General features: G+C 43.3%; 1 protein-coding gene across 1 annotated transcript in view; it reads left to right on the top strand.

Moving 5' to 3' along the window:
* The window catches only part of FRMPD3 (FERM and PDZ domain containing 3), a 281016-nt gene that overhangs the window by 29224 nt on the left and 226201 nt on the right, over positions 1-25591 (top strand). The window contains exons 2-3 of the mRNA XM_068248083.1: positions 7725-7870; positions 23686-23788. Coding sequence (XP_068104184.1) covers positions 7732-7870; positions 23686-23788 — 242 coding nt within the window. The 5' untranslated portion in view covers positions 7725-7731. The remainder of the gene's footprint in view (positions 1-7724; positions 7871-23685; positions 23789-25591) is intronic.

The raw sequence follows: 25591 nt of genomic DNA, 5'->3' as shown, positions 1-25591 counted from the left end.
ATGCAAAGCATGCACGCAGCGCTGGAGGTCCCCAGACTCCATAAGAAATATATAAGTACAGAGGGGCTGCAGCACACAACAGGAAAACAGTGACAGGGGCTCTTGGTTACGCTTTAACGCGCTTAAGCTCACCAACTGCGCCAAAGTGTCCCCAATCTGGTGAGTCCTACTCTACCATGCAAAATGCCAGTTTTTATAAGCAGTCTAGTGGGAACTAAACCAAAAACCCTAAAATGTCAACTAGATGGGAAAAAAGGAAATTAAAAACACCTCACCCTTCACCTAGCTACCAAACGAACTCTTTTAACATGTGCAAAGTACTCATTTATATACTTAACTGTGCTAGAGGTGGGCGTGGTCATGCAGGCTCACAGGGGAAAATTATAAATAAATTACCAAGGGGTGAGCAGCACAAACCACATTTTTTTTATGCAATTCTATGCAAAGCATGCACGCAGCGCTGGAGGTCCCCAGACTCCATAAGAAATATATAAGTACAGAGGGGCTGCAGCACACAACAGGAAAACAGTGACAGGGGCTCTTGGTTACGCTTTAACGCGCTTAAGCTCACCAACTGCGCCAAAGTGTCCCCAGTCTGGTGAGTAATTTATTTATAATTTTCCCCTGTGAGCCTGCATGACCACGCCCACCTCTAGCACAGTTAAGTATATAAATGAGTACTTTGCACATGTTAAGAGAGTTCGTTTGGTAGCTAGGTGAAGGGTGAGGTGTTTTTAATTTCCTTTTTTCCCATCTAGTTGACATTTTAGGGTTTTTGGTTTAGTTCCCACTAGACTGCTTATAAAAACTGGCATTTTGCATTGTAGAGTAGGACTCACCAGATTGGGGACACTTTGGCGCAGTTGGTGAGCTTAAGCGCGTTAAAGCGTAACCAAGAGCCCCTGTCACTGTTTTCCTGTTGTGTGCTGCAGCCCCTCTGTACTTATATATTTCTTATGGAGTCTGGGGACCTCCAGCGCTGCGTGCATGCTTTGCATAGAATTGCATAAAAAAAATTTGGTTTGTGCTGCTCACCCCTTGGTAATTTATATATATATATAAATATATATATATATATATATATCTATATATATATATATATATATATATATATATATATAGATCTATCTACATATATATATATATATAGATCTATCTATATATATATATATAGATCTATCTATCTATCTATCTATCTATAGATCTATCTATCTATAGATCTATCTATATATATATATATATATCTATCTATCTATATATATATCTATCTATATATATATATATATATATATATATATATAGATAGATCTATATATATATATAGATAGATCTATATATATATATATAGATAGATCTATATATATATATAGATCTATATATATATATATATATATATATATATATATATATATATATATATATATATATATATATATATATATATATATATATATGTGGTTGGGAGGGGATCAAGGGATACATGGGGGGGGGGGGAGTGCTGGATAAAAAAAAGTTTATTTTTACACTAAAATCGCACAGCCTGTCACGGCTGCAGGCTGTGCGTCTCTCCCTGTCACACAAGATCCACAGTGACAGGGAGAGGGAGGCGGAGAGGGAGGCGGAACGGCAACTATGTTGCCTTTCGGAGGGTGATCGCTGTGATTGGCTCACAGCGATCACACGGCAGGGAGCCAATCAGTGACGGCTCCTGCCGATACCCGGAAGCCTTAGCTGTCATAAGACAGCTAAGTGCAGCCGGTTCGGTGCGCGCGATCGCGGCGGGGAGCGGCGGCGCCGGTGATAGAGATCTACGCCCTGCCAGCCAGGAGCCCATCAAAACAGGGCGTAGATCTCTATCACCTCGGTCCTTAAGTGGTTAAGCATGTTAACAGGAGGCAATACAACCCAGACAGAATTATGTGCTCATGTGGCGTGCAGATTATGGTCAATCAATTACAGTGATCTAAACTCATTGTGTGCATAAAGCACATCTGACCACAGTTCCTTCAGGCTCATACACACATCAGATTTTTCCAAACGACCCGTCGTTTGGATGCCCAAACGACCCGTCGTTTGGACGTTAACGTGTACAGTCGGTCCTTCAGCTGATAACTCTGGTTTTGACGGATCCGCCTGGCGTCCAAACAACGGGTCGTTTGGAAAAATCCGACGTGTGTATGTACCTTTCTATTACAGCCTCTACATAACCATGGGCAAGAACAAAGAGCTGCTGAAGAGCATTCCGGACAAGATTTTAGACCTATAAAATGCTGGAATGGGCTTCAAGACACTTAGCAAGAAGCTTAATTAGAAGGTGACAGTTGTTGTTGCAACCATTCAGAAAAGGAAGAGATATAAAATGACACTCACTTTTGATCTGGAGATCTTGCCTCATGGGGTGTGGATGATGATGAAAATTGTGAGGGGTCACCCCACATCTACATGGGAGAAGCTTGTTATTGATCTAAATTCAGTTGGGACTACAGTCACCAAGGACACTATTGGTAACTGCCTATGCCATAATGGTTTGAAATCATGCTGCACTTAGAAATCCCCCCTTTTCAAGAAGGCACATGCAAAGGCCTGTCTTAAGTTTGCCAGTGAAAAGTAATATAGAAAACACTTGGGAGAAAGTGCCATGGTCAGATGATACCATAAAAAGGGTATTTGGAATTGACTTGAACAGCCGTGTTTGAAGGAAGAAAAACATTTTGTTTAACACCATCTCCATATTCAAGCATGGAAGTGGAAAAATATTTTGCTTTGCGGCTGTTTTTTTACTTGGATTTACATACAAAATGCTTAGTAGATTTTCAGAGTGGAGCTTATTAAGAGAAGTAAAGCCAATCAGTGTACCATACTTATCGACTGCTGCTAATTTCATAATGTCCTGATACTTTAAGTAAGTGAAAGTCCAAATCAAAAAGTAAACAGATCATAGAGTAGGGAAGGTTGAAACTAGGGCCAGGTTTATCAAGACCAGTGTGAGTAAAACTGGAGCAAAACTGGTACAGCGCATATGTCCAGACTCTGAGCAACTGTTCCACTTCTGTACCAGATTTGCTTTAATTCTCCATTCACTGGATTTAATAGATCTGTCCTTATGTGTTTTTAATACTGTATTTTCTTCCTTCTCCTGAGGATAATTCCCACTCTTTTCTGTCCTGGTAATTGAAATCACCTCAATAATAGGATATTTTTTCAAAAGCAATACAGGGAGGAAATAAAGCAGTATTTAACCACTTTCCCCACCACTACAGTATATCTACGTCAGCTGTGGCCAGGGCCGGATTTACCATAAGGCACACTAGGCACGTGCCTACAGGCGCCTGATTGGGCAAGGGCGGCATTACAAATGTCCCTCTTCAAAATTTAAACCTGAGCGCGTGATGCATGAGAGCCCCGCTCGCCCCGCCCACTCGCGTCACGATTCCGCGGCCGCCTCGTACTCTGCAGCTGGCCGCATACAGTGACAGTCAAGGCTGAGGTTAGTCAGGCACAGTCCCGCTGTCTCCGCCCACCGCCATATTTACGCCTGCACGCAGCGCTGCATCTTGCTAGCCTTCAGCGCTTGTCAGGCTGTGCTGCTCCTGGGAGAAACTATGTGGACGGGGAGGGCATCACTTTTAACTGCTAAATTAGCCTGAGCCCTGAACAAGGGGGAGAGAGACAAGTGACAGCGGAGGAAAGCAAAAAGCTCCGCACAGCCCCCCCTCTTCTGTTTACATACCTGGCAGCTGACAGCATAAGATGTTTAGAGCACCGCCTCCCTCTTTCCTCCCCTCTGGTGTTGCTGAATGCTGAGGCTGCGTGTCACACCAATAGATGTGATAGCGCGAAATTTGAGAAGAGACTGAGGACACTGGAGCGTGTTATTTCTGGATGCTGGAGGGCTGGGAGCCACACGGGGAGAAGGAGGAGAGGGACAGCAGATATGATCAAAAGAGCTGTGTGCTGCTAGCTGTCAACTGAGCAGCCTGAGCTAACACACAGCAGAGCAGAAAGACAGCCAGAGATCAGCATGCCTGCTTCAAAGGAGTTGGGGACGTACAGAGGAGGATACAGCCGCAGTCAAAGCCAGTGACAGAGAGGTAGAAGGCAATATACTCTGTCTGGCTTCTTCACTTTGTCTTTACTCATTCTCTATTTTTACTTCTCTTTGTTACTGTTTATTTCAGTGCTTCCCCCTAATGCCCCCCTCTGTGTTTCCTCCTCATGCCCACCCTCTGTGCCTACCCCACCTGTGCTTCCCCCCCCCCATGTCCACCCTCGGTGCTTCACCTTCATGCCCACCTTCTGTTTCCCTTGCATGTCCTTTCTTTGTACATCTACCACCCATTCCCTCCCTCTTTGTTTCTCCCCACCCTTACACCCTCTGTGTGTACTCCACCAGTGCCCACCCTCTGAGTATTCCTCTTGTGCCCACTCTCTGCGATTTCCCTTCTCATACCCACCCTTTATGCTTATCCCATCCATGCCCACCTGTGCTTCCCCCATTCCCTCTCTGCTTCCCCCGCCCTGTCTCCCCATCTGTGTGCCCACACTCTTCTGTGCTTCCCTCGCATGTCCTTTGTGTTTCTCCTGCCTTTGCCCACACTTTGTGTATTCCCCCCATGCCCACCCTCTGTGTATTCCCTACGTGCCCCCCCTTTGTGCATTCCCCCCATGCCCACCCTCTGTGTATTCCCTCTGTGCCCCCCCTTTGTGCATTCCCTCCATGCCCACACTCTGTGTATTCCCTCTGTGCCCCCCCTTTGTGCATTCCCTCCATGCCCACACTCTGTGCATTCCCTCCATGCCCCCACTTTGTGCATTTCCTCTGTGCCCACCCTCTGTACATTCCCTATGTGCCCACCCTCTGTACATTCCCTATGTGTCCACCCTCTGTACATTCCCCCTGTGCCCACCCGCTGTGCGTCCCTCTGTAATTCCTACCATAGCTAGTCTAATCATCTAGGTTTATTAATATTCATTATGTATTTATGGACAACATCTTGTAACTGGGTTTGAGTTCCAGCCAGCGTTTGGATTCCAAATTTCAATTGAAATGTTTGGGCTGCGGCAGGGAGGTAGTCAACCTATCCTTGCCGCCACCTAAAGCCAATTTTCTCCTCACTGCTTTCCATTGCATTCCATCTCTCCAATGCTTGCTCCTTCAAACACAGAGGACAAAAGTATTGGAGGGACATGAAACCCGACGAGGAGCGTATCGGCTATAGGCAGCTAGAAGGGTAAGTTAACGGTCTGTCCCTGTGTCATCTGCTGCCCACGTCTTCCCTTCACTGTCCACGAGTCCTCCTGTACTTTTCTTTGATAATATATTTATTTCATAAAAATAGGGGACATGGCTTGGGGTGGGGCCTTTGCTGAGGGGCGGGGTTTAGGGGCGCCAGAACCTCTGTGCCTATAGGCTCCTGAGCTGTAAATCCGGCCCTGGCTGTGGCACCCTCCAAGCCAGAGCCACGTAGATATACTGACCTCCTTGCAGCCCTGCTGTGCACGATCGGGTGTGCTTCAGAGCGCACCCTCTGGCACTGTCAGCTGCAATACTAATTGGTGGAAGGGAACATGTTCCCTTTTGGCCAATTAGTCTACCCCCTCCCATGAACGATCGCTGCAGTAGTGAACTGCAGCGATCCTTCATCTGTCACCCTCGGCGCACAAATAGTAAAAAAAAATCATCCAGCAAGCAGCCACACTCACCTACCTCGTTCCTGCGACGATCCTGAAGCCTGATCCTCCGATTACTGCTCTGCATTCTGCCGCATATTGCCGGAAACCCGGGTCCCGGCTTGATGACGTCATCAAGCCGGGACCCGGGTTACCGGCAATATGAGGCTGACTGCAGAGCGGAGAACAGAGGATCGGGCTTCAGGATAGTCGCAGGACCGAGGTAAGGTGAGTGAGGCTGCTTGCTGGTGGATTTTTTGTACTATTTCTGCACGGAGGGGGCTGCCCTTAGGGGGGGGGGGCATCTGGCTATTGATCCTGAGGGGTGGGGCAGGATATGTAAAAGGGGGGGGGTTCATGTTTGCTGGGGGGCATCTAATTGACTAAGGGGAGGGGGGATTTACTAATTTGGTGCATCTGGGCACCTGGGGGGCAATTATTATATACTGGGTTTCCCTATTTGGCTATAATGGGGGGCAGTACTAATCCTGGGGGTACATCTGGCCGTAATGGGGGTAATCCTGATCCGGGGACACATATGGCTATAAAGAGGGGCACTATTCCTGGGGGTGCGTCTGTCAATCTTTTCTGGGGCTGGCAAACGCAGGGGACATATGTGGCTATGCTAGGGGGGCTGATATTGGGGACACATCTGGCTATACTGGGGGAGGCGGTGATACTGGGGACACATCTGGATATCTATACTGGGGCAACTTTAACTGGCGGCACAGTTTTTATGTCAAATAGCACTTTTTATTTCCAAATAGAAATTGGTCAAAATTTAGAAATAATGCATTTTTTAAAATTTTCTCACTTTGTCCCATTAAAATGCATAGAAAGGAACATTTTACTTCGTACCAAATACCCCCCAATGAAAGCTTAGTTTGTCTTGAAAAAAACGATATATAGATCATTTAAGTGGCACGAGTAGAGATGAAGTTATTGCTGATTAAAAAGGGACACCGCTAAAGCGTCAAAACTGCTCTGGTCAATAAGGGGAAAACAAGGTCTGGATGCGAAGTGGTTAAAGGGACTCCGAGCAGTGCAGAAACTATGGAAAGATGCATACCATTTTGAAGCTCTTTTTCTCCTCTTTCCAACGATATATAAACTGCCGTCCTACTCCTTTTAGTTTTCGCTATTTTCATGATCGAATTCGCGGCCACCGCGAATTTGATCGCAAAAATATAAAAAACTAAAAGGCGTAGGGCGGCGCTTTACATGTCGTTGGAAAGAGGAGAAAGAAAGCTTCAAAATGGTATATATCTTTCCATAGTTGCTTGTATTACACAGGACGACTTTTCCCCAAAGTCGGCAGCTGAATGGAGCTGCCGACTTTGGGGAAAAGTCGTCCTGTGTAATACAAGTAACTATGGAAATATGCATACCATTTTGAAGCTCTCTTTCTCCTCTTTCCAACGACACATAAACCGCCGCCCTACGCCTTTTAGTTTTCGTTATTTTTGCAATCGAAATCGCGTTTGCTGCGATTTCGATCACAAAAATAGCGAAAACTAAAAGGCGTAGGCCGGCGGTTTATATATTGTTGGAAAGAGGAGAAAAAAAGCTTCAAAATGGTATGCATCTTTCCATAGTTACTGCACTGCTCGGAGTCCCTTTAATACAGTAAGAAAGGGTTGGAAAAGCTGCAGGTTTTTTTTCTGGCTATGTTCATTTTTAGAAGATTTCTTCTCATATCCTGCCCATGTTATTTGGGTTACTCAAACATGAAAAGAAAGGAGAACTTTCCAGCAGGACACAGACAAAAAAAATAGACTATAAAGAGTTCTCATCTTATTCTATACAAATATAAATAAATACATAACATGGGGTTATGATGTGATTCAAATCTGTACGTTTTAGCTTCACTAGACTAAATCTGTAAGTTTTAGCTTCACTTGACAGAATCTGTAAGTTTTAGCTTTCCTTGTAAGTATAATCTGTACCAATATATTTATCGCTTGCCTCCCTCCCTCCCTCATTTTGCTGCAAATTATTAATCTAGGAGAATTTAACCATTTCCATTAACCTTATTGTCTCCTCTGTTTGTACAGTCATGTGATGCGGACGGGTGCTATGGAATGTGGTCAGCTGACCCCTCAGTCTGTACGTCAAGTCAACATTTCTCGTCAGCCCGGAGTTGGTTTTGGATTTGTTGCTGGCAGTGCTCAACCCGTTGTTGTTCGATCTGTCATTGCAGGTGAAACAGAGAGACATATACATTTTTATTAATTTTTAATTTTTTTTTTTTACCTATTCAATTTTGAGATGAGATGGCTTTATAATCACAGTCACAATGAATAACATATTAAAAGAGCAGAAAACACGGTTGCAGTGTAATAAAGTACTAGCTAAAATCAGGTGGTGCAACCATCGCTTGATGCAATTGCAATTTTCATCCGGTAGGGTGGAAAAAAAGCTTGACTGGATGATTTTATCTCAAAGTAAGTCCTTTCCCCCCATGTAATGTCTGGTTTCACTTGAAAAGATCACCTTGATGCTCTTCAAAGTAGCTCACCTGATTAAGGTAGCTGGCCAGTGCACTTTCCCTGCAGGTTCACCACTCCTGCTCCATAAGATCCACAATCAATAAGGAAAAGGCACTCCACAGGCTTCAAACTTCTGTTTGTTTTATTGCGAGCACTTGAGGAAGGTTCAGGTGACCCGTACCATGTATGTGTCCTTGCTCGCAAAAAAACAAACGGAAGTTTGAAGCCTGTGGAGTGCCTTTTCCTTATTGATTGTGTAATGTCTGGTTTCATGCTGCGGGAAATTGATGTTAAACAGGGGATAGGACCTTATTGCTTCTGCCATGTGTTTTTTTTTTTTTAATAAACTGATGAGATAAACACTTGTATTTATCCTCCTACTCCTAAAAATGTTTTTTTTTTAGATATCCCATGGTTTTATTTTATATTTAAGTAGATTGAATGTTTTACTGTCTTTGCTCAATGGCAGTCTATTAAGTGTCCCAGAGTTAAAACACATGAAATATTGACCCTTCTCTATCTCTCCTCTGCCCTCAGTATTCTGCCAAGAAAACTTTTATGGCTATAATTTGCTTAGCAGTGAGGTGTATTATATTCCCCACACGGTACCACGAGAAGCTGTCACTTATTAATTAACTCTTTCAGGCAGCAAAATAAAAAAGAGCCTAATTATTGTGTTTTGCACTGTACAGACACATGTTTATCTCATCATGTCACATGTCGTCTCGGTTACACCTTACAAACATAACAACAAGAACAAAAATATATGATGTAGTTGCCCTCCCCAAGGTTTTTTTTTCATCCTTTTGTCCCCCATTCAGGCCTGTAAAGCCAGGATGGCTGAGGCAATCTGTGCAAGGCTTCAACATACTAGCCTATTCCAGCCCACATGTTGCATGATATGGGGGACTCTGTAAAAGAGGAGCAGCAATATCATGAACAAGGTTCTCTTCCTTATTAGGTACCCCCACCATAAGGCCCATTCCACCCTTGAAATGTCTGGTGCTTCCGCAATCATTCTGCAATGGTCCCAAAAGGTTGCACTGCTCATTACCACTCTGATACAACTATACAGTGAAGCTTAAAAAACTGAAGAAAAAGTGTAAACTGGCACCAGTAAGCAGCAGGGAAAGGTTTTCCACACATGGGCTTACCTGTAGCATGCTCCTTATTCAAAAAATTTGCAGCACAAAAACGAAGATAAAGCTGGGCACAGCTACATAAAAGCCCTTTATTGTGGCTGGGTAGACATAGTGGTAGACAGCAGTGGGGGAGAAAGGCTTGACAGCTGTTTTGCAAGGATTAACCTTGCTTCGTCAGAGTAAAAGTCTTAGGGTTGGGCACCACTGGGGGGAGGGTCTTAGAATTAGGCACAACTGGGGGGATCTTAGAGTTAGGCACCCCCAGGGGAGGGTTCTGTGTGAGAGTAGGGAGAAGAAGTTAGGTCATAGTAAACCTGGTGCCCTTTTATAACCAAACTCACTTTTCTTGACTATATCCAGCACCCTTCTATAACCCAAATAACTTATCTCTGCTATATCCAGTGCCCTTTTATAATGGAAATCACTTTTCTCTGCTATATCTGCTACCCTTTTATAACCAAAAACCCTTTCCTGGCTATATCCACAACTCTATCATGTTTCTCAGCTATAACTGGTGCCCATTTATAACTGAAAAAACTTTTCTTTGCTATATGCAGTGACATTTTATAACCGAAATTATGTTTCTCGGCTATATCTGGCGTCCCTTTTTCCAGACACCCTTTTTTAAAAGAATGATATTTTTGGACCCCCTACCTACATATTATTAATTATTGAATAGTACATTTTATTAAGGAAAAAAATGCCCCCATATCTTTCCTCACGCATTAGGGTAGCTACCATCACCTCTTATGAATAGAGGTGGGGAACATTCCTTTGTCCATGAAATGGACAGGGCTTTGTAGGAGAGGGGGGGGCTTTGCTGTCTTTATTGGCCAATAACTCCCGAGTGATGTCAGGTGATAAACTCACATACAGTGAGTTTCTTACATAGTTTGGTTAAAAGAAAAAATCCATCAAGTTGTGCCAGAACAAAAAAAGAACGTTTGTAAAACACTGTCTCACACCCTTACATATTCCAGTTTATCCAGAGGAAGGCAAAAAAAAAAAACCTTACAAGCCTGGGGCTAATTCCTTACCAACTCCAAATTGCAATTGGGTAAAATCCCTGGATCAACACCACCAGGAATTAACTGTGGGGTATTGTACCGTGTTAGCCTTCAGTAGAAGCAAGAAGTTCTGAATCAGGAAGATACCATTTATTGGCTAACTTAAAAGAATGAGAGTAAGCAAGCTTTCCGCTGTAAAGTCTTCGTTGGGCTCAATCCTGTTTGCTTACAAGCTGATGGAACAAACAGCTATAACAGCTATATACATGCAACATCAAAAGGGGATACACAGAAGATGGGCAATCTTGTGCTGCTCAGACACCTGGACCGATGTTGGGTCACACTGTAGCGATTGGGTGCTGCAACTTAGACGTCTGATCATTGGTGATCTGCAGAATCACCAATAATACAGACGCTATACCTGATTATGTGGTAATCTGCAGTATCACCAATAATACTAGTATAGCTAGCTGAGAGTAAGGTGTGGTGTTTGGTGCAACAGTAGAATAAATGGATAGATCTCACCATAGGAGCTGGTGAGTACTATCTGCAACAACAGTGCTAGACCTCACCAGCGGAGCTGGTGGGTACTAGCTGCAAGAACAGTGCTAGACCTCACCAGAGGGGCTGGTGGGTACTAGCTGCAACAGTATAGACTTCTCCAGAGGAGCTGGAGGGTCTATCAACACAAATAACAATACCTTTACCAGAGGAGCTGGGAAAGTACTAATAATGAAAGAACTAAAGAAGTTTGGCTAAACCTTACCAGTGGAGCTGGTAAGGTACTGACAGTACATATGACTGAATAGTTAAACTAGACCTTTCCAGTGGAGCTGGGAAGGTAATAACAGCACAAGTGACTGAATAGCTTAGCGAGACCTTGCCAGAGGAGCTGGCAAGGTACTAACAGCACCAGTGGCTGAATAATTGAGCAAGACCTTGCCAGAGGAGCTGGCAAGGTATTAACAGCACCAGTGACTGAATAGTTTAGCAAGACCTTGTCAGAGGAGCTGGCAAGGTACTAACAGCACCAGTGACTGAATAGTTTAGCAAGACCTTGTCAGAGGAGCTGGCAAGGTACTAACAGTCACTGGAGCTTATACAAGTGAGTCTGAACCTCACCAGAGAGGCTGGTGGGTTCTAATGGCCAGAGCACCTCACCAGTGGCTAGGGTCCACTGGTGGGTAGAGTAGTCAGACAGGCAGGCAGAGACAGTACCAAAACGGCAGGCAAGAGAGTAGTTAATATCAGGCAGAGGTTCAGCAACTAAAGTCAGAAAGGCAGTGGTACAGAATCGTTTAGCAATAGCAAGGTCAGAGAGTAGCCAGAATCATACACAGGTTATCAGAAATACAATGTAATAATAACTAACTATAGACAGATGTATATCGCAAACACTGCATATACATCTATCATCAACTGGAACCTCACTAGGTCTGAGCGCTAACACGAGTGTATTTGCAACAGCAGACAAGTTGCCAATGAACAGTGAAGGCTTAAGAAGCCGAGGAGAGCCCAGCGCCATGCCCCCTAGCAATCAGCCAATCCTAGCGGCGCGAGTCACTCCTGACGTCAGCCAACCGGCAGGTCAGCTGACGCGCCTTCTTCCAGCATAAAGGTCCTGTCTCCACGCGCGCCCGCGCGATACAGAGACCCTATGAGCCAGAGACAATGCCGTTCCCGGCGTGCTGGACGACCGCCAGGACGGATAAGGCCTGTGAACAAGGAACAAAGGCGGCTGCGGATCTATCCTGTGCATCCGCAGCCGCCACAGTTTCAGACGTTACACACACACTCTAGCGGCTCTTCCAAGCTGGGTTGTGCAGCTGTACTTGGTAAACAACAGAAGAAAAGAAGGGAAGGAGGAGCGTAGTGTGTTATCCTTTTAATGGTTAAAAATTATGCGCATACAAGTTGCACTTACTAGATAAAATCTGGGTTCCGCACACACCATTCCACTGAAACTGTCCTCACGAAAGTTGTTAATGACCTACTGGTAGCTAAATCCAAAGGCCAGTTCTCCATTCTAATACTCCTTGACCTTTCCTCTGCCTTTGACATGGTTGATCATGCTTTGCTTCTGCAGACACTGTCATCTTTAGGAATCAAGGAACAAGCACATTCCTGGATCTCCTCTTATCTCTCTAGATGCTCTTACACTGTGTGCTTCTATAACATCAATTCCTCCCCACGCCCACTGTCTGTTGGTGTACCTCAAGGCTCTGTTCTTGGGCCACTTCTTTTCTCAACCTACACTCGTGGCCTGGGACATTAACTCTTTTGGCTTCCAGTATCACCTCTTTGCGGATGACACCCAAATCTATCTCTCAGCTCCTGATCTGTCATCACTACTATCTAGAGTCCCCGACTGTCTATGTGCCGTTTCTGCATTCATGTCCTCCCGCTACCTTAAACTCAACATGAGTAAGACGGAAATTGTGATTTTTCCACCGTCGCTATCTACACCCCCACCAATTGCAACCATAACTGTAGACAACACCCCAATAACCTCAACCACTAAGGCCTGCTGCTTGGGGGTTATACTTGACTCAGAGCTCTCCTATAAACCTCACATTGCCTCATTAACCACCACCTGCTATTTCCAGCTCAAAAATATATTCCGTATCCGTACCTTCATCACACAAGAGGCCACCAAAATGCTTGTACATGCCTTAATCATCTCCCGCCTAAACTACTGCAACACCCTGCTCTGTGGTCTACCAAAAAACAGGCTAGCACCTCTCCAATCCCTTCTAAATTCAGTGGCCCGCCTCATTCACCTTTCCACACGCTCTTCCGATGCAGCCCCACTGTGCCGTTCTCTCCACTGGTTGCCCAATACCCAGAGGATCCAGTTCAAACTCCTGACTCTAACATACAAAGCCCTCCACAAGTTGTCTCCTCCATACACCTCCTCACTAATCTCAAGATATTGTCCCTCCCGCAACCTCCGCTCCTCCCAAGAAATTCTCCTAGCCTCTAAGCTAATCACCTCCTCTCATGCTCACATCCAAGACTTTACACGAGCATCATCCCTTATCTGGAACTCTCTTCCACAGCCTGTACGTCATGCTCCAAACCTGGACATCTTCAAACCCACTCTTAAAACACACCTTTTCAGACTAGCTTATAAAATTCTATAGCCCTTATTTACTGTACTTATTTGTCACAATGTAATCAGAGGCAAAGGGTCACTGTCTCATTCATCCTCCACCCCCTTACCTAGTGTGTCCCCCACTACCCATTAGATTGTAAGCTCGCAAGGGCAGGGTCATCCTCCTAATGTTTACTGTTTTTGTCACAATATTTGTGCTGCTTGGAACTCTGCTGTACACTTGTTAGTTGTATCTATTTTCCCCTTGTCGTCTTATTGTGCTTTGTAAAACGCTACGGAATATGTTGGCGCTATATAAGTAAAAAATAATAATACTAATAATAAAAAAGCAATACACGCCTGTAACTGGGCTATGATAGCCCTCTCTGCAGCAACCAATTGGTGATAACCTGGGGACCGTTTTGGCCAGTAGCTGTCCGGGCCTAGGATGGTAAAGGACCAGAGGTATCCTCCGTGGTGCTGTCCGTGTGCTGGATAACGTCACAACGCGTTTCGGCGTGTCCACGCCTTTGTCAGGTAACGTATCCAGCACGCACACGGTGGGTTTAAATAGGAGCTGAAATTAGCTCTCAATTGTATGGGTGTGTCACCCAGAATGGATCTGTGGGCGTGGTAGAGTCAAAAGGGGGAGTGATGTGGGTGGATTATGCCTAGGGATTGGCTGAGTAGATAAACAGATGGAAGTGTAGCCCTTAGCAAATGAGAGAAGTTACCTGCAGGGTGGCACTGGGATGTGCTGGAGGCGAATCCAGTGCTGAGTAGATTGCCCACCCAGCGTGCCTGTGTCAATGGATGGAAGGCGGTGATCTATCTGATCCCGTTTTCAGAGACGGCATAGAGAGGAGGATAGCGTGGTTTCCCAGCTGAGGGGTGGAGTGCTAACCGGAGGGGCAGAGGTGGTCTATCGGTGCACGTCATCTGTGCACAGTGGGGCCGGACTGTGACGTCAGACACTGACGTCAGCGCTGCTGCTAAGCAACTATATGTAGCGGTGCGGCCACCTGCTATGGGAATCGGGTTTTTTTCCCATACTGACTCCACAAGCAGGATGTTAACACGTTAAAGGAGCAGGACAGGGGGAACTTTGTATTTGGGCATTATAAAGGCCGGCTCCTGTGATAAATCTAAAACATATGAATATGGCTCATAACACTATAAATACATCAATTCATAGATAACAATGCAAGAATAAAAAAGCAAATACAACAATGCATGGATAGAAGTACATAAAAATAAATTCATAAAAATGAAAGAATGAAAACAATAAAAATAAAAATAGTAAAGATACTAATAATACATACATGTACTGTACATATGCTGTTTAAAAAACACTGATGGTACATGTTGTGGGAAGTGGCCCGTAGTGTGAAGGGTAGTAGCAAATATGTTTGAATGATCTAACCTTGTGTTAGAACCTGATGATAAGTAATGTAAAGGGTAGATGAACACTTCTGTAAATATTGATGAAAATAGGTGGTTGTAGAAATGGTGGTGGTAACTGGCCAGACTCAGGATGGGATGTATTTGGGTTTGGGGGGGTGACTGGAGTATTTTTTTTTGAGAATGGGGAACGGACGGAAGGGGAGGGGGAAAAGAAAGTGGGTGGGAGGGGGAGGAAATGGGGGGGGGGGCAAAAGGGGGGGCGTGAGGAAAGGGGGTGAAAGGGGGGGAAAGGTTTAGTATGGTGCGGGTGGAGGAAGGGGGGGGGGGGGTTTGGAATGGTGGGGATGAAGAAGCGTGTGTGAGTAGCGGAATGTAATATGTTATATTGTACCGTGTTAGCCATCAGTAAAAGCAAGACGTTTTGAATCAGACTTTAAAGTCAGATCTGACAAGACTAGATACATGCTTGTTTCTGGTGTTATTCAGATACTACTGCAGAGAAATAGACCAGCAGGGCTGCCAGGCAACTGGTATTGACTAAAAGGAAATAAATATGGCAGCCTCCGTATACCTCTTACTTCAGTTCCCCTTTAAACAAGGTTACAGTCCTCCTATGACTGAGGCCCAAATCAGGAAAGCCAACATCTTTCCCAGGACTGAACTCCTGAAATATAAGCAAAACCAGAAAGAGGAGCGTGTCCCAATGGTTGTCACCTACAACCCACACATGGAAATCTTAAAGTGGATCCAAAATAAACTTTTACTCATCGCATAATTGTGTTCCTTTCATATAGTTTATTTAGCATTCCTCAAGCCAAATACTGTTTTTGTTTTGTTTTAATACTCTTATTCCCCATAAACTAAACAAGCCTCACCCATAGCTCCTCCAGTGCCTTGGCACTGAGTAGCAAGGGCTTATGGGAGCTCAGTCTAGGCAGGAGAAGGTGTTACTAGCCAGAGATTGCAGAGGGGAGGAGGAGAGGGAAGCAAAGTCTTCACAGGCTGAGGGCTGGAGATGCAGATCAGCTTGTCTGTGTGTAATGATCACAAACAGAACATGGCTGCACTCATTGTATCACAGGAAGAAATAATCATATACCGTTGAAGCTTTTTGCAGCTAGATTTGTTGTGTAAACTATCTAATCTTTAGATAAGATATATAAAGTTACTTGTTATAGTTAGTTTTTCATCTCGGATCCGTAAACGATTGCAAAGGAACTTCATCCCATTTTACAGAAGGATTACAGACTGAGAAAGATATTCCCTAAACCTCCCCTCTTGTCATATCGGCAACCGCCTAATCTAAAACAGATGATTGTTAGGAGTTCTTTGAATAGGCCACAACAGAATTGAACATCACCCTGCAGACAAATAAGGTGTGGGACCTCCAGACACATTTACTTCACTGACAGGTTAACGATACCAGGTTCACAACAGGCATACAGAGTACAAGGCACATTTTCCTGTTAATCCACCAATTTGGTATATTTGATCATGTAGGCCTGAGCATAGGAGAAACTGGACAAACTCTGCGCAAACGTAGGAATAGACACAGGAACACTATTAATGATACCAAATCTGTACTCCCAGTTGCTACACACTTTCGTTTCAAAGGACACAGCATGAATGATTTTCGTGTCACTGCCCTGAAGAGTGGCTTCAAATCGTTAAAGGATAGATTAATAGCAAAAACTAAATTTATAAATTGGCTCAAAGCTGTGGACAAAGGCTTGAATACGGACGAAAACATTTTATATTGGTATGAGGTTGATGATATTTAATGCCATAAGTCTTCCTCAGCCTATATTGCATCCTCTCTGTTTGTAGCTAAACTTGTGAACTCAGAATTTACAATGCCTCTGTGATAGATCCAATTCTGTGAGTATTGTGTAAACAAGGAGTCTTATCTCAGCTAACAACCTCTCACCCCATTTCGATTCACTTAAGGCATCTTAATTACATGTATTTATGCTTCAAAAAAATCTATGTATCCTTTTTTGATGTTGCATGCATATAGCTGTCTGTTCCATCAGCTTCTAAGCAAACGGGATTGAGCCTGAAGAAGGCTATAAACCACTAGTTCCAAACACACTGTAAAAAACCCTAGAAACGATATGCATCGGCATGGGCATAGTGTTATACATACTGCTACAGTCCACCCTGATGCCAACACAGTATTTTTATAGACAGGCTCTGACACAAACTTGATGCACAGAAGCTTAATAAAAGCTGGCACAGGTTCAGACTTGAGAGACACAGATGCATGTTCAGCTCTTCTCTCAAGACAGGATTTAGTGAGAGATATGGGTGCAGGGCCAGCACTTCCATAGGGGCAAACTGGCCAATATGAATGGCAGAACATTGCAATCTCATATTATCAAACACGCTTGCGAATTTTACCGTGAAAATTCACAAGTCAGAAATTCTTGGCGAGCCCCTTAACTTTAATGGCAGACGAACATCAAAAACCTTCAAGGCATCTCTGCAGCCAGATTTTCTTTTAAAAAGGTATACAAAAACCCGGACAGTGACATGCTGGAGCGGGAGCAAGGGCAAAATGTTCCTCCAAATATACGCAGAGGCTTTTTTCATGTGTAACTGCCAAAAATCACATATAGTTTAAATGTTTTTTCAAATAAAGGTCTTTAGAATGGCTGTTGTGTGTACCAGCCTAAAAATTCTTATGTGCAGCCAGTGTCTGAAATGCCTGAAAAATGTTGCATTTAGCTGCCTAATCAAATTGCATCCACAGTACATGAGGTCTGAAAAAATTGTCATTTATCTACCTAAAACTTTTTTTTCGGCAGCCACACCGGAGGCCTGAAAAATTTGTCAATTACCCGCCTAAAACATTTGGGGCTTGATTCACAAAGCGGTGCTAACCTACTTAGCACGTCTAAAGTCTTTAGACACGCTAACCAGGGTGCTAAGTAGGTTAGCACCGGACTTCTCAATCAGATCGCGCGCTAACTTTGCGCGCGCAAAGTTTTACGCGCGTAATGTTTTATGCGCGCTAAGTCCCATAGGCTTTAATGGGCACTTCGCGCGGAGCGCCCTGCGCTCTGTGCAGTACGCGCGTAAAGTTTTACGCGCATAAAGTTTTGCGCGCGTAAAGTTTTATGCGCGAAAAGCTTGTTTAGACGTGCTAAGGGGGGTCTGTTTGAAAAGGGCTCCTGTAAAAAAGGGCTCCTGGTGTAGCCCATATATACCAAATTCGGCTACAAAAAGGGCACGTGGTGTAGCTCATATGCCAACTTCGGCTACAAAGGGCACATGGTGTAGCCCATATATGCCAACTTCGGCTACAAAGGGCGCCTGGTGTAGCCCATATGCCAACTTCGGCTACAAAGGGCGCCTGGTGTAGCCCATATGCCAACTTCGGCTACAAAGGGCACATGGTGTAGCCCATATATGCCAACTTCGGCTACAAAGGGCGCCTAAAGTAGCCCATATATGCCTAATTCGGCTACAAAGGGCACCTGGTGTAGCCAAAAAAGCTAGTTTTAGTTTATTAGGCAAAATTTGTTGGGTTATAAAAGGGCTCTAGATATAGCTAAGAAAAGTGATTATTATGACCTAACTGCTCCCTACTCTCACACAGAACCCTCCCCCGATTGGCGCCTAACCCTAATCCCCTAGGAGGTGCCTAACCCTAAGACACCCCCCCCCGCCCCCCGCCCCCTTGTGATGCCTAATCCTAACCTCCCCTGCACACTTTGAATCAAAAATATCGGCTATAAAAGGGTTCCCTTTTGTAGCAGAATTAAAAACCTTGTAGCCAAAAACCTTGTAGCCGAATAAAAATATGGGCTACAAAGGGGTGCCCTTTTGTAGCCAAAAACCTTGTAGCTGAATAAAAAATATGGGCTACAAAGGGGTGCCCTTTTGTAGCCAAAAACCTTGTAGCCTAAAAAAAAATATGGGCTACAAAAGGGCGCCCGCTTGTAGCCTATATCAAAACTCCGGAGCCCTTTTCACCACCTTGTAGCCCATATTTTCAGAAATAACATTGATGTCTATGGAGGAGCCCTTTTCATACAGGCAACTCAGGAGCCCTTTTCAACGGATCCCGCTAAGGGGGTTTTCACAGGCGTGCTAACAGTTAGCACCGCTTTGTGAATCAAGCCCTTGGAGTCCCCACCAGAGGCCGGAAAATTGTGTCAGTTACCTGTGAAAAACTTTTGGGAAGCCACACCGGAGGCCTGAAAAATGTGTCTATTACCCAACTAATACATTTTTGGCAGCCACACCAGAATCCTGAAAAAAAAAAGTCAATTACTTGCCTAAAACTTTTTTTTGGCAGCCACACTGAAGGCCTGAAAATGTGTCAATTACCTGCCTAAAAATTTTTTGGGAAGCCACACCGAAGGCCTCAAAAAATGTCATTAATACATTCTTGGCAGGCACACCAGTGGTCTGACAAAATTGTCAATTACTTGCCTAAAACATTTTTGGCAGTCACTCCGGGGGGCTGAAAAAGTTGCCAATTACCTGCCTAAAACATTTTTTTTTTTGCCAGCCACACAAGAGGCCTAAAAAATACTCCCTCTGTATAAATCACTTGTGATTCCATATTTGGAGTGTGGAATACAGTTTTGGGCACCACTCTAGAAAGTACATTGACCTTCTAGAATGGTTACGGCAATTCAATTTATCAGAGGGATGGGAGAGCTCGCTTACCAAGAAAGGTTGGACAAACTGGGCCTATTTAGCTTGGAAAAAAGGAGACTTAGAGGTGACCTGATTTACATATTTACATGTATAAATACATCATAGAGCGATACAAAAGCTTGGCAGATGATTATTTTGCCCCTAGATTTGTACAACGAACAAGGGAACACGATTTGCGCATGGAGGCAAAACGTTTTTACCATCTATTTAGAAAGGGATCCTTCACAGTGAGAGTGGTTAAAATATGTAATATCTTACCTCAGGAAGTAGTAATAGCAAACTCTATGGCCTGAAACACACCAGAGGAGTTTTTCTGAGCGTTTTGAGTTTTTAAATCTGCTGCTAATGTTATCCTATGTGTCTGTGCACACTGGAGCAATGAGGTTTTGTAAAAAAAAACCATAGCATTACATTGGGAAGAGCTTTTAGAGGTTTTAAAACCTCTTCCCAATGTAATGCTATGGGGTTTTTTACAAAACCTCATTGCTCCAGTGTGCACAGACACATAGGATAACATTAGCAGCAGATTTAAAAACTCAAAACGCTCAGAAAAACTCCTCTGGTGTGTTTCAGGCCTTAATCTGCATTTAAAGAGGGCTTGGATATTTTCTTTGCATTGAAGGGCATCCATGGCTATCATTATTAGGTAATCCCAGGGAGAGTTGACCCAGGGATTTATCTGGAGTTGGGAAGGAAATAATTTTTCTCTTTTAAGGCTAATTGGCCTAGGTCTTGTAAAGTTGTAAAGTTTTTTTTACCTTCCTCTGATTCATGTGAGATATGCGCGGGTTCACGATGGAGTTGTGTTTTTTTTTCCCTTCTGAACTTGATGGACAGATGTCTTTTTTTCAACCAAACTTACTATATAACTATTCAGGATAAGTTGTGGGTCTCTATCAAGAATGCATACTTACCTAATAATACATTTGCTCCTATCCTTACTACTTATAATCAAACAGCCCCCTCCCCTCTGTTGTGTCCCCACTCAGTTCACACATGTTTGCCCTGTGTTACAAGTTCTGTCATACGTTTAAGCAATCCAATTCTAACACCCAACTCAAAATATCCATTCCGTCATTAACCCTTGAAATCCCTGATTTGGATATGAGGAATTGGGAGTTTGTAGGAGGCTGCTATGTCCAAGACCTATTTCCCAATGGTTCCCTGAAATTCTTTCTTGATTTACAGCATTCCTTTGGTATACATAAGAGGGATATGTTTAAGTATCTGCAAATCAGGCACCTGCTCTCCTACAATCAGTTGGTCTCAATGTACTTGCCACTGGACAAAGTGGCTTCGTTTTACACCCTGGAGCCTCACAGAGTTGGGGTATCAACCACTATCAACTCTACCACTATCTAATATTTTTACCCTCCCCTGGTCCCCTCTTGCAACATAATGCTTGGAACAGGGTGTTGCAGATCCACACATCTTCAGCAGAATGTGATAGGGCTGCAAGGTCTATCAGAAAAATCTCTCACTGTGTTTTTCACTGAGAAAATTATTTAAAAATTGTGTGGCAGTAGTACCTCACCTTGCTAAAAAATGGCACATTTCTAAACATCCCTCTCACCTCTCTGTTGGAGGAATCGTGGCGATACTGGAAAGCTCCCTCATGTCTTCTGGTTTTGCCCCAAGATTAGGCATCTATGGAAAAGTATTCATAGAACACTTAACTGTCTAACTTGCAAAATTGGCCCTTTACACCCCAGTTTAGCAATCTTGCACCTTGACACCCATCTCATCCTTCCAACTGACAGGTTTAAAATCTCTCACATACTAATAGCAAGGAAGCGGCCTTACACTGGAGTTCAACAGACATTCCTAATGTTCAAACCATCCTTTCCTGATCTGACTTCCACCTTCATGCTGAACAATTTATTGCTAATAGACCTGGTTCTGCAGTTATGTTTGGTAAGAAAGTCCCAAACTGGCATATACTCCACCCTCAATCAACAGTATTGTGCCCAGCAAGCGCATAAAAGCTCCTTATCTGTTTGCCCTTACTCTCCCCCCACCCACTCAATTAACCCAATGGTCTACCGTATCCTATTAACAACACAGATGACTGATTCTTCGGTACAGTTTAATGTGTTACCATCTCGCTATCTATCACTCCAGTAACCACTCCTGTTTTGATGCGGTTTCTTCTCTTTGATTTATTGTTTGGCATGGTTTGTGTTGTGTCCAGTATTACACTTATTGTAATGCACGTGAATTGTACAAACCGCATTAGACCATTTGCTCCTAATGGTGCCTCTCTCTTTTCTCCTTTGAAATGTCAACTTGTCTTTACATATAACCTGTACAATCCTGTTTGCTTAATATTCTATGTGACAAATTCAATAAAAAATGTATTGACGAAATGGGTCTCACTCCTCCTTCCTCTCATCACCTTGCAGATTAGGTCAAGGAGCAGTATAATGCTTACCTGTTCCAGCACTGCATTGGGTCTCCACTTCCTTCTTTCAGCAGCCACACGCTTTATGCTGTCATCCTCTGGCTCCTGATGCATGGCACATGATCAAGAGCTATGTATGAGGCACAGTGCAAGTGGCTGCCTGGAGAAAGAGGACACCCGACCCCACACTAGTACAGGTAAATATTACACTGCTCCCTGTGCTTGCTGCTTTGTATGGTTTTGGCGGGGTATGTGTAGTGATGGGGGGGGGGGGGATGAGGGAATCGGAGTTCCAAATTGCCTCAACTTTTTTGTAAATACTATATTTTGTGTTTTGAAGACATTTTACAATAAAGTCAGTGGCACAGACTTTTGTAGTTAATAGTAAAGCCCCCGTACATGCTATTGTCACAAAATGTACCAGGTATATTAGAGAGGTTAGTAAGAACAGGATGAAAAAAAGTTCTTGCAATTTTTGAGAAAATTCATTTTTAGAGGAAAATTGTTTTTTAAATTCAGTAAAATTACATTTTCCTGTGGTAGACTGTAATGTATACAGAGTTACGAGTTCTATATACACATTTTATACATTCCATGAAAACCGACAGTGCGTGTGTGTGGAGGGGGGGGGGGTCCCCCCTCACCGAAGCCTCTAGAGCCTCTTGTTACAAATTCCAGCCTGCATGGTCCATATGGGAGGGCTCTGGAAGAGAGGGGTAGCAAAGCCTCCCCCTCTCCCCAGAGCCCTTGTCCAATCCATGGACAAGAGACTTGTCCCCACTTCCTGTGCCCAGTAAGAGGTGAATAACTAAGGGCACCTACAGATGTTTGCCCCCTACCTATGTAAAATGGATATAGGGGTACTAATGTGCCCCTTACCCATTTCCACAAAAAGTTAACCTATAGTGGGGCATTGGTTGATGGTGCATGTTCAGTGTGCTTGTTTGGGAATGTTTAGGTATTAGGTATGAACCTAAACAATGGTTTGAAACAGTTTGAAACTCAGCTAGCAACATAGAAATCGTGAATAAATATAATTACTTTGAAATCATATAGAAAATTTTAGAGGTTGCAACTGTGCTATTATTATGTATAGCAGGCTTTCTCAACCAGGGTTCCCTGGAACCCCAGGGTTCCTTGAGTACTCTGCAGGGGTTCCTTGGAACCTCCCTCCATTATGGGGGAAAGTATAACAGAGCACATTGTAATAGGGGGTACTGTAAAAATAACACTAAACATGGGGGTCAAAATAATTATGAGCACATTAATAAAAAAGCTCTAAGAGACAGGTAAGTGGCAGTGTAAAAAGGAGTAGCAAAATAAACAACCTCATCTATTTTTAAGACCATGCCTCCTGCAAAATAAATGCAGGGGTTCCTCAAGTTAAAAAAAAAAATGTTTGCAGGGGTTCCTTCAGATCCAAAAGTTATTTTCAGGGTTCCTCCAGAGTAAAAAGGTTGAGAAAGGCTGATGTATAGCTTGTATGGATGGCTTACAGCTTTGCACAGATCTTGCAGTAACACATTCCACATTCCAAAAAGACCAACACAACGCCAGCAGTGGGATGGGTTCCCAGCCTGAGGGAAACATTTTAATCTGAGCCTAAAATACATTTTTTTTTACAAAAACATGCATGTAATTTGGTAAGTGGTATCTTAATATCTGTAAGTATCCTGAATTGTAGAGCTGTGCGAAAGAAGCATACAGTACTTCATATCTATACTTGAAGTATAACAGCATAAAAATACATTTTCGGTATGTCAAAGTAGATAACATTATATTCATACACATTTTTTACATGTTTTAGGTGGACCCTCACAAAACAAACTTCTTTCTGGAGATCAGATTCTTGCTATTGATGATGAAGATGTGAGCGAGGCTCCAAGGGAGAGATTTGTTGAGCTTGTCAGGTAAAAACAAGCTAACAGTGTCAGTTAATGGCAGCCTATGAGCAGGCACTTTTGTTTTGTAGAACTGTTTTGGTGATTGCCTAATTGTCATGAAAATTGACTTTATCTTGTTAGTTAAAACAAATAGCTGTCAGAGCTGAGCATGTGCTTCAAGCACACCAGTACACCTAACTCTGCTCAATGTTCACTGCTTTTTAAATATACAGATTAGGTTTTTCAGAGTTGTACAAATCTTTTATTGGATGCCCTGTTGACAACCTAGGCAACAGTATAAGTGATTCCTGCTTATTTCTGGGAGTGGTGGGGTAGTACATTTCTCATCAATCACTGCTTGGACCGTCTAGCGATGTATATAAATACTATTTGTCTTTTATTATACTTTGAGCATTCTTCACCTCTTGAAGTATTGAAGAGATGTGATACACAGTGTTACATAGTTTGGTTGAAAAAATACATTCATCTATCAAGTTCAACCAAAAAATAAAAAAAAAATGGTACAACACTGCCCTGCAACTTTACAAATCCCAGTTGATCCAGGGGAAGGGAGAAAACTCTTTTAAGGCTTGGGCCAATTAGCTTTTAAAGGGGGGGGGAAATTTGCCAGAAACAACCTAGTAATTACAGCTGTCGTCGATATCCTTTAATGCAAAGTAAAGATCCAAGCCTCCTTTAAATACAGATATAGAATTAGCAAGAACTACGTCCAGGAGTAAAATGTTCCACAATTTACCCACAGTTTAAATAAAGAACCTTACATTTATAAACATTACATTTCATTTGCCATCTGCCTGGCCATCTGGCCGTGCTGTTGAGATCATGTGGTAAAATGGCACTTTACTGCTTAGTGTTGGTAATTCAGCATAATTTTACAATACACTATGTGTTACAGTCCTTATATTTATTTAATGCAAATACAGTCCCATCATGATTTTGGGCACTAAAGGCATTCCTTTTACACTTAAAGTGAACCTGAACCGAGTAAACTTATTTAAAGTACTGCTGAACTGTAGTAATTAATTTGTTAAAAAAACCACATCACTGTGTTATCGGTCCACTCCATTCTCCCGTTCAGCCACAATTTTAAAGCCACAAAATTAGAATGCCGGCTCGTGCACAACAATGGCACTTACACCATTAGTACTTCCTAGTAATTCCGGCAATATGTGCGGTGTATTAGTGTATGAGCAACTATGTCACACGGGGCCAGGAAGCAGTGGTAAAGAGGCGTTCTTATGAATGGAGTGGGCTGTTCAGAAGAGGAAAACTTCCTGCCCATATTTGATGTTCTTTCCAGTCAGGCAATGTGGAAGAGCAGAGCGAGAGCACAGAACGATGGGATTTGTGCTGTAACACTGTACATCAAAATAAATCATCATTAAATCCCCGCTCTTAGTTCAGGGGTACTGTAAAATATACATGCAATGTACCTTCAAATGAATATTACATATTTCCCGGTGTCAGTTCCTCTCAGAAGCTCACCATTTCTTTTAATAATGATTCCTTCCAGATATGATAAGATCATGTCAGACTTGTTACATAGTTACATAGTTACTTAGGTTGAAAAAAGTCCATCAGGTTCAACCAGAGAACAAAGTACAACACCAGCCTGCTCCCTCACATATTCCTGTTAATCCAGAGGAAGGCGAAAAACCCTTACAAGGCATGGTCCAATTAGCCCCAAAAGGGAAAACAATTCCTTCCCGACTCCAGATGGCAATCAGATAAAATCCCTGGATCAACATCACTGGGCATTACCTAGTAATTGTAGCCATGGATGACTTTCAATGCAAGGAAAACATCTAA

Source organism: Hyperolius riggenbachi, chromosome 8 (genome assembly GCF_040937935.1).
Source record: "Hyperolius riggenbachi isolate aHypRig1 chromosome 8, aHypRig1.pri, whole genome shotgun sequence".
In the NCBI taxonomy this organism is placed as follows: Eukaryota; Metazoa; Chordata; class Amphibia; order Anura; family Hyperoliidae; genus Hyperolius; species Hyperolius riggenbachi.
Note: the sequence above shows the minus strand (reverse complement) of the source record. Positions and strands in the feature narration are given on the sequence as shown.